The sequence below is a fragment of the Callorhinus ursinus genome, unplaced genomic scaffold (assembly GCF_003265705.2).
Source record: "Callorhinus ursinus isolate GAN/ISIS: 27379988/994484 unplaced genomic scaffold, GSC_fseal_2.0 scaffold4, whole genome shotgun sequence".
Lineage (NCBI taxonomy): Eukaryota > Metazoa > Chordata > Mammalia > Carnivora > Otariidae > Callorhinus > Callorhinus ursinus.
The window spans coordinates 43,044,505-43,061,508 of NW_027397066.1; the positions used below are offsets into that span (position 1 = coordinate 43,044,505).

General features: G+C 42.4%; 1 protein-coding gene across 5 annotated transcripts in view; it reads left to right on the forward strand.

The window, feature by feature from the left end:
- Positions 1 to 12,127, forward strand: part of KIT (KIT proto-oncogene, receptor tyrosine kinase) — an 84,266-nt gene extending 72,139 nt beyond the window's left edge. For all 5 annotated transcript variants that reach the window (XM_073891691.1, XM_025887568.2, XM_073891692.1 and 2 more), the window contains 8 exons: positions 245 to 395; positions 2,286 to 2,377; positions 2,829 to 2,956; positions 4,038 to 4,160; positions 7,865 to 7,976; positions 8,083 to 8,182; positions 8,547 to 8,652; positions 9,793 to 12,127. In XM_073891691.1, coding sequence (XP_073747792.1) covers positions 245 to 395; positions 2,286 to 2,377; positions 2,829 to 2,956; positions 4,038 to 4,160; positions 7,865 to 7,976; positions 8,083 to 8,182; positions 8,547 to 8,652; positions 9,793 to 9,921 — 941 coding nt within the window. In that variant the 3' untranslated portion in view covers positions 9,922 to 12,127. The remainder of the gene's footprint in view (positions 1 to 244; positions 396 to 2,285; positions 2,378 to 2,828; positions 2,957 to 4,037; positions 4,161 to 7,864; positions 7,977 to 8,082; positions 8,183 to 8,546; positions 8,653 to 9,792) is intronic.
- Positions 12,128 to 17,004: the final 4,877 nt, after the last annotated feature.

Genomic DNA, 17,004 nt, shown 5'->3' on the forward strand with positions numbered 1-17,004 from the left:
TCGAAAGCAGTAACTCTTGTGTGTGAGACTGGCAGTCGTGCCGGGCCCCGGGCACGGACGTCACTTAGAACGAACATCAGGTGCATGGGGGCTTACTGGGGGACTTGTACTCTACAAAATGCTGGCTTTTAGTTGGCTTGGCAATGAACCAGAATGAAAATGGTCATAATCACCCCTGAGTGTATATATGGCAAGATTGTTTATATAGCTCACCTCTTTTTAACCTTCTCTTACATGCCTGTAGGGCCCACCCTGGTCATCACTGAATACTGCTGCTATGGTGATCTTTTGAATTTTTTGCGAAGAAAACGTGATTCATTTATTTGCTCAAAGCAGGAAGATCACGCTGAAGTGGCACTTTATAAGAACCTTCTGCATTCAAAGGAGTCTTCCTGGTAAGACTGATTTACATAAATAGCTGTTGACAGGCAGTTCGTGGGGTCATAAGGGTTTGCAATCAAGGCTGATTCTTTAAACAAATGAACAGAGGTACTTTGAGGCGCCAAATCAGAATTATTAAATCATTTAGATGTCATCAACAATTTAGAAAGTTTGAATAGTGTTTGTAAAGATTTAAGTAGTGTTAAACTTAGATTTTTATTGATTTTTTTTTTTTAATGCATCTTTAGTTTTTTTCAGAGCATTAGTTCTGTTCAGTGGAATGAATTCTGTACCTGTTTCTCTTATCATGGCTCTGTTCTTGTGTGTCATTTCATTTATTCTGTTGGGCTTGGTGCTATATGCATCTCTACAAGCAAGACGCTGCTTATAGAGAAAATGCTAAAGCCTGTCAAGTTGTAAATTTCTTGAAAACCTTTAACAGAATGACAAAAGAGCTCTGAACTTTATCTCTCTGCACGTAGGTTTCTCACCATCTACCTCTGAATTATTCCTGTATACCTTGCCCTTTTTTTTTTTGAACTCATCATGCTATTAAAAGGCACAACGACTCTAGCACATTATTTAAAATTCTGAACCTTATTTTCATCGCTTTCATCTTTAATATCATTCTGAATTTGAATGGTGTATAAAGAGCTTCAGATTCCTTTAAGAACAGTTAGTGTGGCTTACAGCCAGAATGGCATTCTTCTCTCCCATGCCTGGCCTGTTCTTTCCAAAGGTTGAGATCTACCACTGATGAAGATTTCCTGAATTCACCCAGCCCAACAGAAATCATATTCATCATGCCCAGTCCCTTATCCTTTATATTTCTGAAGTTGTGTGGTGGATTTTTCTCCTTCTTATTCATTCTGCCCCCTACGTTTTGAGATGGCAGGACTTTGTTTCTTAAACTTAGCTCCAGGCCCTCAAGAAGACCTCGGCGACTATTACTGATGGACAGTTACCTCTTAAAGCCCTTTTTTGTACCCCTGGCTAAAGTTCTAAAGCCCAGGTGAAGCCTTTTTATTTTACTTTTTTCTAGTCCTGTAGACTGGGGTGGTGTCAAGTGGTAGTAAAATACAGAACAAACCACCTTTTGTTAAGTTTCTCCAGAGCATATGCTCTTTGTATGAGTAAATGAGCCACTTTGCCTTATTTCTAAAACCTTGGCCCCATATCTCTTTCTCAACTTTCTTGAAATAATGTCCCAAATTGTTCAATCCGATGTGGTGTTCTTTGTGCTTTGGGATCCCATATGGGACTGGAACCACCAGCATACTCCGAAGGAGATTGTTGTCATAGTGTTTCTATGCTAATCAGAAGCAGGAAGTACTAGAAATCTTGAAGACTTTCCAGCCAAATGTTGCAGATTCAAGAGGTCCAGATGGTTCAGAAAATCATCCAAATTATTGGTGTTTATCTGAACTAAACTTGGTTTTTTCAAACCTTCTTCCATCAGTCGCTATATGTTAACGATCCCTGCCTTCCCCCCATCACACATCTCAGAAGCTCTTGTTCTTTGTGTCTTTCTTGTCTCTTTCATCTTCTCTCTTGGGGCTAATTTAGAGAGTTTGAGGGAATGGGGGCTAATGTTTTTGGCTCTCTGTTTCCCATTAAATCCCTGGTGTCAAGAAATGGGAAATTTCTAACCTGAGTCCCATCTATGATTGAACACAAAAAAAGACGGTCTCATTCCTGGGCATTGGACCCTAATGTTGAATATTAAAAACGCCTATCTTATGAACAAGATTTTCTTCATTCAAACTTGGTAATACTTTCTTTGAACAAAATCAGCCTCTTGTGTAAAAAAGGCAGTGGGGAGATAGAGCCTGCCCCATGGGTACCCCCCTGTTTCCCATTTTATTCAGTCCTGATTTGATGGATGGATATTTCATCTCTCACAGCAATGATAGTACTAATGAATACATGGACATGAAACCCGGAGTTTCTTATGTTGTGCCAACCAAGGCAGACAAAAGGAGATCTGCGAGAATAGGTGGGTACCTATGAAACAATAAAAACAACTTCATTTACAGAGGATTTCTCATACCGCTGTGAAATATACTAGCATTCCCCAGAGTGACTGTTTGTTTCTTCTTTCCAATAGGGACCAATGGCAATGCCACTGGTCAGTGGCAGTTAAGGGTTCCAAGTGGGTATCAGAGCATTTGTTTATTGTATAGGGGCATCTCACTGCATAGATGAAAAATATATGTGTTATCAGATGTGTATTTTGCATATTTTATTGATCCACCATCCTCCCTGGAAGCCCCAGATCGTGACTATTAGCTTTGTGCTTGGGCACTTACCTTTCCTCAACGCTGGGCAGGTGACTTGCCTGCATATTCACATCAGTTCCTTCCTTACCAGCCTTTGGTATCCTTGTCACTGTCTTCCGTTTTCCGCACTTTGAGGTTTCATTGCTAAGAAAGTCCTTCTCCTAACAGGCTCATACATAGAAAGAGATGTGACTCCCGCCATCATGGAAGATGACGAGTTGGCCCTGGACCTGGAGGACTTGCTGAGTTTTTCTTACCAGGTGGCCAAGGGCATGGCATTCCTCGCCTCAAAGAATGTGAGTGGGTGTGGTTCTCGGAGCAGAATGCCCTACCCCCCAACCCCAACCCCAGTGGAGCATTTTAGAGCCCTAGTTAGAATACACAGTCTCATTTGGAAGTGTGGTAACCCAAAACAGAGGAAATTGAGTTTCTTCATGTTCCAACTGCTGTCTCTTTGGAATTCCTATTCTCATTTATAAGCTTTAAAGTGCAAGCCTGTCTAAATGAGCTTTCTATGAATATTTTTTTTTTATGCAGTGAATTCATTTAAAAATTTTGGCTTTCAGGATACAGGAGCTGCTCTTAGAAAATAGAGAGAGAATGATTTCATCAGCAAAAGGAGGGGTTGCCTCACGCACTTGCAGTGCTTGGTGAAGCACGTATTTGGGTTTTATTGGAAGTTTAGACCTCAGTTATTGTATGGGTTCATGAAGTATGGAGGAATAAGGAATCAGAGAGAATAATAAGCATTTGGGAAAAGAGATAGGGTTGGGAAGAGAATGATGGAACCAAAGCGAGGAACATAGTCTCTGGGAGAGTGAGAGGAATTCCCTAGCATACGGGACGAGCAGACTAGCAGGAGGTAACAGATCCTACCCTTAAGTGTCATTGGTGACATTTCCAAACAATTACCAAACCGAGAGAGTATGGTATAAGATGGCTGAAATAAGGAGCCTTTTCCCTGTGTCCTTGGGAGACATCAAATTGGAGTTGCAAAGACATTTTAAAAAAACTCTATAAAAGGACATTCAAAGAGAAGCATGCAAAATGAGTGTTCGGTTTAAAAGATACGATATGACTATTTATAATGTATTTTCCTATGAATGAAAGCAGTCCTAAGGAGGGAAAAAGAATTTATTCGAGTTGGTTTGGAAAATGATTATCGTAATGAAGGTCCTAACGATGTGAAACACAAATTTTGAACATCATTCAAAGCATGATTTAGATCTTTATTTTTGGTGCACCGAATAGTTTCAAAGCAAAGCCAAGGTACTGGATTTGTGTGACAGAGCGGCATTCTAGTGTTGAACGTAGTTTTCATTCTTGAGTTTAAAATAAATGTAAATGGTTTTCTTTTCTCTCCCACTCTCCTAATAGTGTATTCACAGAGACTTGGCTGCTAGAAATATCCTCCTTACTCATGGTCGAATCACAAAGATTTGTGATTTTGGTCTAGCCAGAGACATCAAGAATGATTCTAATTATGTGGTCAAAGGAAACGTGAGTACCCACTCTCTGCTTGACAGTCCAGTGAAGGATTTTAGTTTCAAGTTTTCCTAAGAATTGCTTCTTACGAGTTTCCTAATGCAAATCCTACCTTTGAGATAGCATGCATTTTAGCAGTCAAATTAAGGGTACTTCAGCAAAATTTGCATGGTATACTGAACATTACTACAACTAACATTCCGATAATAGAATTCCTAATTCTAATTGTGTAATTATGGGGCATGTGAAAGAAACAGAAATAGCCTTAATTTTCATTATAGCCTGAGAATAGCAATGAACTCTATTTTGTTCAAGTGAAACAAATGTGGGCCTGAAGGTCACAGCAGGGGAATTTTATTTGGAGATTGACATGCTATGTGAAAAAGATTAAAATCTAAGATAATGTTCAGAATTAGGTATGTAGAATGTTGGATCTTATAATCAATAGACAGCATATTAAATAGGTCCATAAGTAATAATTGGGTTAGAGAACATACTGATTTTATTACAGAGTGCTTTATTTCCTTGCCAGTTCTCACTGTATCATCAGAACAACCCCCTGCCATGTCTTCACATTTTCAGAGTTGGAGAAACTAAAGCTCAGTATATTTTACATATTTTAGTAATAAACATCACTCATTCAGAGATGACACAGGTCAGGTAAGGCTGAAACCAGAGCCCATGATCTCCAAAGCAGCATCCTATTACTGTGGGAAGCCATATAGTCCTGTGTATATCTTCTTCTACGTCTATTTGCCCAGGCCCATTTCCCCAGTCTGGATTTATTCCTGGAGGTAGCTATTTATGTGCCTTAGGATAATGTAATATTTTCTCCTCTGTCACCATGGCATCTCTATGGGAAGGCTGTACTTGACTTGGTTTTGTAGAAATGTTGCTGGCTTTCCTTCCTGATCAAACCATATATTTCTTTTTTTTTTTTTTTTTAAGATTATTTATTTATTTATTTATTTGAGAGAGAGAGCAGGGGCAGTGGGGAGGGGCAGAGGGAGAGGGAGAAGCAGACTCCCCGCTGAGCAGGGAGCCTGATGCAGGACTCAGTCCCAGGACCCTGAGATCATGGCCTGAGCCGAAGGCAGCTGCTTAACAGACTGAGCCACCCAGGCGTCCCCTCAAAGCATGTATTTCTCATAAATCTCAGATTCTAAGACTAGATTTCATCATTATGAGGGTTAATAGAACCAAGTTCTCTCCATCCTGGTGCATGCACTATTGGAAGAAAGAACGAGGGGTGATTCCTTATCCAGGCCTTTGAATATTGACAGAAGGGCATGAGGAGGAAGGCAGCAGGTTCTGGACCCAGTCTTGCCAAGTTCAAATCTGGTCCCATCATTTGGTGGCGGTATGATATTTGGCAAGAATTACCCAATGCCTGTCAACCTTGCTTTCTTTCCTCCTCTTGGGAATGGTCCTGTCACCTGCCTCATAAAGTTGTGTGGATTAAATGAGTTGACCTATGTGACGTGCTTAGGACAGTGCCAGCCACTTTGCAGCTAGTACAGCACTTGTTCTTACTGTTACAGATGTCTTGATTTGGAATATAAATAATCATGACAGTGGTTACGCTGCAGCTTCTTAATAGCTTGTTACTGGTTAGGGACCTTAGTTGGAATGAACAAGTTAGGTCCCACCAGGCTTCTAGATTGGGGGCTCCAGCCCAGGTCCATTGAGCTAACCAGTGAAGACCCCTCTTCACCAGGCTCACACAACATGTTACCGCCCCAAATTTGCTCGTCATGTGACATCTCCCTGTGTCAGCTTCTCAGAAAGTTCTTCCACTCCACATGGCTTCTTGGTCATTTTTCTGCCGTGGCCCCTTCCACAGTCTGGTGAGGCCAGTTGGAGCCCTTGTCAGAATGTTGTCGCAAATGCATAAAATCTACAGGATTACCAAGAAATGCAGTTCAACTGGAATATAGTTCTCACATTATTGAAAAGTCAGTATTTGACGTCAATCCCTGTGCTTTTTTGTTACACAGAGTAACCTATTCTAGCTGTGGGTCTAAAAACTGCTGTAATTTCGAAGTGATGGTGATATAAACACTAATAATGATGAAGGTGTATGTGGTTACAAAGTCACAGGAACTGCTAAGATTGCTGGGCTTTATTGCCTTTATTCACAACTTAAGAACATGCTAAACTTTACTTAGAAGTTGGTGAAAACAAGAATGTCATGTTTTTACCGTCCAAGTTCACAGGCCCCTGAATCCAGGACACATGTAGTAGAGCTCAGGTTAAGAGCCGCCCTGTAGGAGCTTTAGCATAAATTCTGGGAGGAGATACTAGAAGCCTGGCTTGCTTGCTTGCTTTTTTTCTGCTGGCTAAAGTAACTTTTAACACTAGAAAAAAAATTGTCTTCCCAGTTTTCAATCCTAAAGGGATTAAGAGAAGGATTGATCTAGTTTTTTATGGTAGACTAAGATCCAGGAATCCAGAATGTCTGTAAAAGGAATAGTCACAGCAATTTTAGCTTGATTTTAGCAGAAAGGGTTCAGGATGTGAAGTTCAGCTGTTGAATTTAAAGCCTGATCTGCTGCTCGCCACCTTGGAATCATCATGGTCACCATAAGCCACTACCGTTCATTGTGTGCTTGCTTAGGCAGGGCAACTGTTCAGAGGTCAGTGAGTCAGCAGTACTGTGCTGAGCACTTCTGCCCACATGATCTCATTTAACCCGCAAAACAGCTCATGAAATTTGAAACATTATTTTTGCTTTATGGAAGAACATATTGAGGCTTAATTACAGATACTTAAGTGACATTTCCAGTGTATTTGTAAAGGATAGTTTGGGTGTGATTATGACAGAAGACCCCAAAGAAAAGTAAAGGAAGTATAGTAACAGTAGGCCAGGGCTGGTGTAGAGCACCAGGATCAGATTGTTCTACTCTTCCATTTTCTCACCATTGCTGGTGTAGCCCTCGTTCTTGGCTCAGGATGGCCTCTAGATAGCCAGGCACCACAGCCAGAAGGCAGGATGGAGGAGGGACGAGAAGGAAAAGGTCAAGGGGCAACTGCCAGCCATGTCTTTAAGAAGGCTTTCCTACAGCTACCATATTATACTTCTCACTTAGTGGCCAAACCTGAGTCACATGGCGATGCTAAGCTGCAAAGGAGCTGGGAAATGTAGTTTTTATTGTGGGAGGCCATGTTTCTCTTGTTGGGGAAAACGTATTCTGTGGTAACTAACAAATCTCTGTGTTACTCAAGGCCAGTGATGGAGCCAGATTAGACCCCATGTGTCTGTCCCTGACATCTGTGCTCTTAACCACCACGCTGTATTGACTCAAGGTCGCCATTTTTTTTTTTTTTTTTAAGATTTTATTTATGTGAGAGAGAAATAGCATGGGGCGGGGGGCAGAGGGAGAGGCAGACTCCCCACCGAACAGGGAGCCCCATGCGGGGCTTGATCCCAGGACCCAGAGGTCATGACCTGAGCCAAAGGCAGACGCTTAACCGCCTGAGCCACCCAGTTGCCCCTCAATGTCCCCATCTTGAAAATGGGGATAGTACTGTTTGAACCACCTATTTCAGAGGTAGGAAGAGTCATCTGAGTCATAGGGTAAAAGGCCTTTGTGAGATGGCAGTCACCTTCTTACCCTCACCCCCTCAGCACGAGCGATGGCTGTAGGAATATTTTCTATTCAGCTTTTTTTTTGAGCTTCTTAATTAACATTGCCAAATGTGTTGTGCTTGTGTTACAGGCTCGGCTGCCTGTGAAGTGGATGGCACCTGAAAGCATTTTCAACTGTGTGTACACATTTGAAAGTGATGTCTGGTCCTATGGGATTTTTCTGTGGGAGCTGTTCTCTTTAGGTAAAACGCCTTGCAAAGGCACCTTGGTTAGACTCTGAGCATCTTCTTTAAGGTTTTATCAACGTCCTGTTTATTAACACTGATTTGCGAACCGTTTGTGCCTCAGGAAGCAGCCCCTACCCCGGGATGCCAGTTGATTCTAAGTTCTACAAGATGATCAAGGAAGGGTTCCGAATGCTCAGCCCTGAGCATGCACCTGCCGAAATGTAAGGGCCGAGATGTTTTCCTTCAGATCATGCTTCCCCTTTTATTTTCCTTTTCGAAGACAGAAACCCGGGTGTGGGGGGTTTTCACTAGTACAGTCTGAAATATCAACGTCTCCTGGTTCCTTTTTATGACATCCTGATCAGATGCCATTTCTGTAGCTTATTTTCATAATCTTTTGTCAGCAAATATGCAGAAAGTTTCAGCAGCCTTTCATAGGTACAGTGTTTTATTTCATGCCCGTGCCATTCCGTATGCCCAGTTGCCCGGCCCTGGAATGATATTTGAGATGGTCGCATGAAGTACACTCTGAGAAGCCAGGACAGGGGCGTTGAGGGGTGATTGGAAATGGCCCTTGCTTTGCAGGTATGACATCATGAAGACTTGCTGGGATGCTGATCCCCTAAAAAGGCCAACGTTCAAGCAGATCGTGCAGCTCATTGAGAAGCAGATTTCAGATAGCACCAATCATGTGAGTACACTCCGGCCCCCTCTCTCAGACCCAGTGCTTCCTTCTCAGGCTCTGGGGGCTCTGGGACCCTCCCTTCTCTCCTTGGCTTAGGTGGCTTGGGCTTCGGGTAGGCAGGAAAAGCAAGGGAAACAGGTTCTTTCTGCCCGACCCCCATTCTGCCATAAAGATGTCAGATGAGGAGGAAAAAGAGTGAAGGGCTTTGCACACAAAGTGTGGAGGCAGAAGCTTCCAAACGGATTTGCTGTGTTTCCTCCCCCACCTCAGATGCTGGTCATGGGGTCGGCATGTTCTCTGTCTCACGTGTCCGGCCCATTCAGCCTCTCAATGGCTGGGGTAATGTGAGCTAGAATGAAAGCATAGAAGAGACAGCTTGTTACGGCAGGGAAATAAGCCTTCTGCTCAAACAGGCATAGCCAGAAAATGGCATCTAGCTGTCATGCCCACAAGCCATATAGAATGAAGAGCTTTTTGAGGTTGGGAGATCCCTGCCAGTGATTCGAGGAGGTGTGGGGGTGCTGGGGATTCAAAACTCAAATCCATTATTTCTTTTTCTGCTCTTAAGGAAGAATTGGTGATCCTTTAACTCAGATTTTTTTTTTTTTAAGCTGCTTTTTTGATGGATCGTATGCTTGGAACTATCCTTTCTAAGAGTGTATCACTGATATTTTTGGGATAAAGCTTGCTCTTCTGGGTGTCAGACCATGTTTCAAATTAAACAGCATTTCCCACCCATGTGTTTAATTCTCAATGGAAGACCCCTGGAAGGGCCACCGATTTCCCAGCAAATGACATCAGCCATTGGGTTATAGTTGGCCGTAGCAGTTTTATAAACCCTTTTCATTAGTTTATTTAGATAGTACTTGATCCCAGATATATCTCAGCAGAAAAGCACTTTTTTTTTTTTTTTTGCCATCACTTCTTATGTATCAGAGTTTGGGGGAAATGAGGGATAAAACAAAGCTTATGTTTTCTTTTGTCCATATGATTGGGGTTTTGGCCATGAAAATCTTGTCAGTCTCCTCTCTTTCAAAGAGGCTTTGTAAATGACTTGTGATCCCAAAGCTGCAAACACGCACGCGCACTCTGTCGCTGTGTTCGTTGCAGGGACCGGCGTATTAACCGTGGACTTGTTTTCCTCAGATTTATTCCAACCTAGCAAACTGCAGCCCCCACCAGGAGCGTCCTGTGGTGGACCATTCTGTGCGGATCAACTCTGTGGGCAGCAGCGCATCTTCTACCCAGCCTCTGCTGGTTCACGAAGATGTCTGAAGCAGGAGGCGTGCCGGGGGAGGGGGGGGGGTCCTCCCCCAACAGGAACGATCCCTGTTCTTTTGGTTTCTATACTGGTTGTTTTGTTCTCCTTCAGCTTGCATCCTATTCCAGAGTAGTAGACACGCCGCTGTAATCCTGTCTTGACGCACACACTTTAGTGGCCAGTGATTTTTGTTACCAGCCACCATCCCTTTTAAGAGTTCAGACTGCATCTTCTACTCCCCAGAGCCAGGCAGCCCCCATTAATGAAAACAAAATAATAATACAGACTTGGGAGCAAGGGAGGGTGGGATGGGCTGGACACCTTGAGTCCTTACCAAGACTTCTCCGATTTGTTTGAAAAGCATCGCTGATAGTTTATTTGAATAAATGGCAGTAGTCACCTTCGGGCCTCCTAACCATCCATAATGATACGATGATGCCGCAAGATTAGAAGCTGAAACCTGATCTCTCGATGTGGAACATGGAATGTTATTAGAACAAAGGGCAGAAGTCTATGAATATCTGGGCTTAAGAAATCTACTATTTCATGCTGGGAATGAGACATAGGCCATGGAAAAATGCTCCCCAAGCATGAATAAAGACACGCTGCTGGGCATGAGCCTTTGTGCTACTGACCGGGTTTGTAAATAGCTTTTGCCGTTAGGACGCTGAATTGGAGAGAAGGCCTCCCCAGCCAGCATTTGTATATACTCATCTATACATCGTACATGTTCGTATATTTGAGGGGGGGAAACCCACACGGTGTCATTTCTGGATACGACCCTGGCTCAAGTCTGCTGTGTGTAGAAATAGATGAAGAGCCAGACAAGTTTGAAGGAAACAGTATTTTCTGTTTTGTTTTTAAAGAAAAAAACCATAATTGCCAAGCACAATCTTAACAAAAATCTTTTGTAGCCTATGAACTTGCTCCCCAGATTCTTCAGAACAAGCCTACCAGCTTCAGAATGGCATTGTGCTCAATGGATTCAATGCCATTGGAAAAAGTGACTGATTCACTGCATGACTCCCGCAGGAGGGACAAAACAATGCTGTTTTAGTTTGGATTCTTCGGTAGCCAGAAATTAAATTTAGATTCAGCCTCCTCTGCAGGCATGTCCTGGACGCCGGGCCAGTACCTATATAAGAGTGTGTGTGTGTGTGTGTGTGTGTGTGTGTGTGTGTGTGTGCGCGCGCGCGCGCGCTTATAGACAAATATTTGGGGGGCGGTATTCTTGCCTTGATCCCAAGAGGGCCCTTCAGTACTCAAGAAGTAGCTTGGCCTTCATCATCAGTACTGCTTTTGTTTCTCTTCACCTAGCTGTCTGGAGGAACTTCCCAGAAGCTTACATAGCATCCCCATAGGAAGCAGAGTGCTTAAATACTTATTTATTTGCAATCCACCTACACCTCAAGCACCCCGTTGTTTATACTGAACATACTACACCCACTCCTTAGACCTAAGGCTACTCTCCTGCTAAAGCATATTTAAATTTTACCCTTTAGGCTGTAGCCTGGATATTATTCTTAAGAGTTCACTTTTTTTTTTTTTTCCCAACTCACTGCCCAACTGTCAAGAGGTCCATGTGTGTGCCACAAGGTTTGTGTGTTGTCTCGCAAGATTCAGGTATGCTGCCTTCACGGTTCCCCCTCCTGGGTCCCTTAGACTACGTTTAGAGAACTGTGGTCATTTATCTGGAAGTAACCATTTGCACTGGAGTTCTATACTCTCGCACCTTTCCAAAGGTAACAGGTTTTGGGGTTTTGTCGTCACATGAGAGATCATCACTGTTTGCCATCCTTTGTCGGAACATTTCCTTTGTGTTTCTATTGCCTTTGATTATAGTCAGAAAAGTGGTTGTTAATTATAGATGTCTAGGTACTTCAGGGGCACTTCACTGAGAGTTTTGTCTTGGATATTCTTGAAAGTTTATATTTTTATAATTTTTTTTTTACATCGGATGTTTCTTTTCAGTGGCTTAATGTTTGAAATTATTTTACGGCTTTTTTTGTAAATATTGAAATGTAGCAATAATGTCTTTTGAATATTCCCAGGCCCGTGAGTCCTTGAAAATATTTTTTATATATACAGTAACTTTATGTGTAAATATGTAAGCGGTGCAAGTTTAAAGGATGTTGGTGTTCCATGTGTTTTTTCCTGTTATGTTGTCCAATTGTTGACAGTTCTGAAGAATTCTAATAAAAATGTACATATATAAATCAAGTAGAATTTTTTGATTATTTCTTCAAGCTTTAGTGAAACTCAACTTTGAAGTGTTAAAGTGCATTCACTCTGATAGAAAGTTTGCTCCTGGTATGCCTAAGATAGAAGCAAGACCATCAGATCGCAAGGATTTATATACTTGAAGATTCAACAGATATTAAGAATTTAGTGTGTGCTGTATTTCCTCATTTTATTTTTACAACCCAAGGTCTCCATTTAAACTGAAAAAGAAATATAGGAAACATTTTGAGAAGACTATACATTGCTATCATTATTATTAGGTTGATTTGTGTGAAATGACCGTTTTTGTGGGCAAAATGATAGCTAAATAGCCATTTCATGTGGTTTAGTCTAATATAACTGGCATGTTTCCTCCTAAAAGAGATTGTCTAAAAATGAACATGAACTGTAAAGTAATCCACAGGGTTGACATGAGGACTCCCAGGAAAATGGTTTGTGTTCCTGTTGGCTTGGATTTCAAAGAGATAAAGATTAGTCCATCGTGAGATGTTCATGCTCTACCCTTCAACCATTATTCTCACTTGCTTCCGGAACAGTTGAGCTCTATCACTTGCTTGGAGGAAGGTGATTTGTGCCCATTAGTTGGGTCCTTTCTTGTGGCTGGAGCATCCTTCATGATTCTGAAGTGCTGTCCAGACCAGCGGAACCTGCCCAGGGCCTGAGAGACCTCCCAGCCTGAAACAGCAACCGTGAACCACGGAATCCTATTACAAATGAGTTAGGCGCATAAAACACCATCAGCTTTGATTGTCTTTATTGATGTGGCATCTACACCTGCCAAAATAGTATCTCCATAAAGGAAAGGGGAAGGAGGGGTGAAAGGTGTGACCTACAAGGAAGAGGACTCCCTTTGCAATCAGGAGGGAATCTTGTGGCCGGGAACACTTCAAGAGTCAGTGAAAAACAGCCACATTTCGGCCAAGCATTTTCCATTATTATATTACAGACAGGAATGAATGCCAATTGACCACAAAACAAAGAAGTCCTTTCTTGCTGAAGGTTTTCAATGTCATTGAGACTTTTTCATGTGGTAAAATCTTGAGTTAAAAGCAGTCAACGGCCCCTGTATTATTAGCCTGTAGTTAGTTCCCTTGCAGGTCCAGCTTTTAATCACAAAGTAGCATCAGGTGCTTGGTGTCCTGGCTCAAACGGGATTCAAATCCTAGTTCCAGCGTTGTCTCATGACCACTTACTGCTGTGTGATACTGGGCAGTTGGCTCTTGAAATCTTAGTTTCCAGTTTCCATAATAGCATAATCTGCCTAGACCACATTCTTATGCCTGATACATAAATAGTGCTCACAAACAGTAACTTTTACATGGGCTATTAGGCTTACTAGGAGCAAAGACGATGCTCCCATACTAGCATAACCCAGTTGGTATCCCATGTGGAACTGTACGGTCAAAATTTGCTTCTAGTTGCTTCTCTCCTGAATGCAAATAATATCGCACTAGTTTGCTGTGAAACTTGACTTTGCTATGGAGATTTCTGTCATTCTATTAAAATCCCAACTTTGTACCCAGGAATTCAGGGCTCCCTATTGACCAAGCCCTCCTTCCTGGCTTCTCTTACATTACCATAGACCCATGAATATGCCCCACTCTTTCTGCTCCCACCTTTCAAGACCAGGGAAATGATCTCAATTGGAAGTTGCCTTTCAATTCCCATGGCATTCTGTACCCGTATTTCTTACTGCTCTTAAAACCTCTTCTGCCTTGTACTGTAATAATTTTGGTTCTTGTATCTCCTCCCCACCCCCACTCTGTCCTATCTTAAAATCAGGTAACCTAAAATACCTATATGTGCTAGGATTGCTAGTTTTATTGGTTATCATTTACTTGTTAAAATATTTATCCAAACATTCAGAGGTTAAATTGCTCAAGAGGCTGTGAGAGGTTAAGACTTGCCTAAGTTCACTTAGTAGACATGGAGCCAGAATTTGGATCCAGATCAGAGTCTGTACTTTGGTGGTGGCAAATATGGGTCTTCCCGTGCTGGCATCCCCCACTGCATGTCCGTGCGGACATCATTCATCTATCACTCTTTCTCATGGAGCCAAGATGATGCCTTAGAAATCCCAGTTTTCTCCAGGAAGCCCATACAAATCTACTGGACTTAGCCTAAGGAAAGACTTAGCTGTCCCCCTTAGATGATTACCACATTCTGGCTTTCTTGAGACACAGGTGGTCTCTGTCTCAGACACTCCTGAAGCTTCTAGCACAGTGCTTCATGAGTGATTAGTTAATACTTTTGAATGAATAATTAAACATCCCATCAGCATGGAGTAAGGGAGAGCCATCTGGGAAGACATGGGCCCGGGAAAGACAGGAAATCGCAGAAAACAGAACTTTTACCCAGAGTGGGACCTGGGAGGGCGGCTTCATTTTACACGCACTAGAGGTGCGGCTTTGCGGAGAAGGGGAAAGGGGAACTAGGAAAGTTCTTTTGTGCAGGCTTGTCGAGGTGTGCACGGCTGCTTTGTGGGAATGAGATGAGAAGTAGACGGGGGACTTGGGTGGATGGGGAAAGGTGGGGAGGAAGGGAAAGTGGCGGAAGTTCTCTTTCCTTAGGTGGAATGGGGAAATGCACTGAAGCTGCCAACAAGTCCCTGGGCTGAAAGGACAGAGACTGCAGGCGGGAGAGCTCCCCCATTCCAGGCTTGATCTTGGGAGAGGGTCAGTGGGGGTAGCATCTGCATGAGGGGTCTTGGGGCCAGTGGGGCTGTAGCAGGAAGTACCAGCTGGTCTGCGTTCGAGAGAGTTTTTGGGAAGGGAAGTATTAGTCTTCTGGGGCTGCTGTAACAAAGCACTGCATGCTGCGGGGTGTAAACAACAGAGATGTATTGTTTCAGTTCTGGAGGCCAATGTCCAAGAACAAGGTATTGGCAGAGTCGGTTCCTTCTGAGCGCTGTGAGAGAATCTGTCCCGTGCCTCTCTCCTAGCTTCTGGTGATTTGCTGGCCATCTTAGGCATCCCTTGGCTTGTAGACTCTGCCTTCTTCATATGGGGTTCTTCCTCCATGTGTATGTCTGTGTCCAAATTTCCTCTTTTTATAAGGATAGCAGTCATGTGGGATTAAAGGCTACTCCACCGACTGAGCCACCTAGGTGTCGCTCATTCTTGAGCAGTATTTTCACTGGAAATAGAATTCAACAACAGCAGTTATATTCAGCGCATTCATCTCAGCACAGTTGTTTCCACTCTTTTCTCATTTCCATCGTCACTGTTGAGAAGTCGGATCAGTTTTATTCTTTTGAGGAAGTTTTCATTCTTTCTTTGTTGATTCTAACATTGTCTCTTTGTCTTTGGTCTTCGTAGTGTCACTATAGTGTGTCTAAACTCGAATTTCTTTCCATTTATCTTATTAGGGATTCTTTGGCTTCTAGAATCTGTGGACTGGTGTCTTTCATCAATATTGGGACGTCCTTACTCCTTTTTAAGTTACCTCTACCCGTCGTGTCATGTTTCTCTTCTCCTTCTGGAATTCCGGTTCAGTGCACCACAGAGACTCTTAACTTTGTTCTCAGTGTCTCTTAATCCAACTTTCATATTTTCCTTTTTTTTGTCTTTTTATGCTGCACTGCATGCAAGGCGGTTTCTGTTCTTTCTGTCATCTGAATTCCCCTTCAGCTTCTGTCCATGGAGAATTTTTTTAGCATTTTTATTGAGGTATAATTAACATACCATAAAACCCACTCATTGTAATTTCAGTGATTTTATTAAATTTATAGAGTTCATCCATCCCTGTGATGCAGTTTTAGAACATTGCCATCATCCCCCCCAATACTCTCATACCTGTTTGTAGTTAATAGATATTAAAATGATTTCAATGAATTAATTTTCAATTATTCTTGCCTTGTAAGATGACACCACACACCTGACTCTCTATTACAGCACACACATGCTCATCGAGTCTCACTTATTGTCTCTGGGATCTTTCTAGATGTTTTGGTCATATAACTAACTGATAATTGATAGGTTACCTTGTTTGGATCATTACCAGTGATGATGTTGGTGATGATGATGATAGCTATTGAATGTCTACCATGAACCTGGATCTATATTGGCTGTTTTACACATATTTCTTTATTTAAGCCTCACATTACCACCAGGAGGTAGCTACTACTTATCTCCATTTAAAGATGAAAAAACTGGGGTGCCTGGGTGGCTCAGTTAAGTGTCTGCCTTTGGCTCAGGTCATGATCCCAGGGTCCTGTGATGGAGTCCTGCGTCAGGCTCCCTGCTCAGGGGGGAATCTGCTTATCTGCTTCTCCCTCTGTCCCTCCTCCCCCTGCTCATGTGCTCTCTCTCTCTCTCTCTCTCTCTCTCTCTCTCTCAAATAAATAAATAAATAATCTTTAAAAAAAAGATGGAAAAACCTTAGCCTCTGAAAGGCTCACTGTCTTGCCATAAACCTCATATTTAAGAGCACTGGAGCTGAGAGGCAAGCATTAGTCTGTTTGACCCCTGAATCCGAGGATTTTAAACAGTAATGTCACCAATCTAGTTGGTATACGGGCAAGCCCTTTCTTGTCCTTTTCTGGGTTTTGGATGATCTTTTAGGCATTTCATTCACCTTCAGAAATGTAAGAAAAGATAAATCAACCACTTTGCTACTCATACCAACTCTTCTAAATGTTGGTGAGAATGGTGGTTGAAGTAAAAATTAATGTGATGTTCCAGAATTATCTGTTGATCTCACAGATTCATGATCTGTCCACTCCCTTATGTACCATGTGAACGTCCCCATATCTTCCAGGAACATTTTCCCCTTTATGTTTCAAAGAACAGTTTTGTTCATTTGAGCCTCATGAGAAAAACAAAATGTTGGGTTTGCAGAGGGCGTGGGGTCTGTAG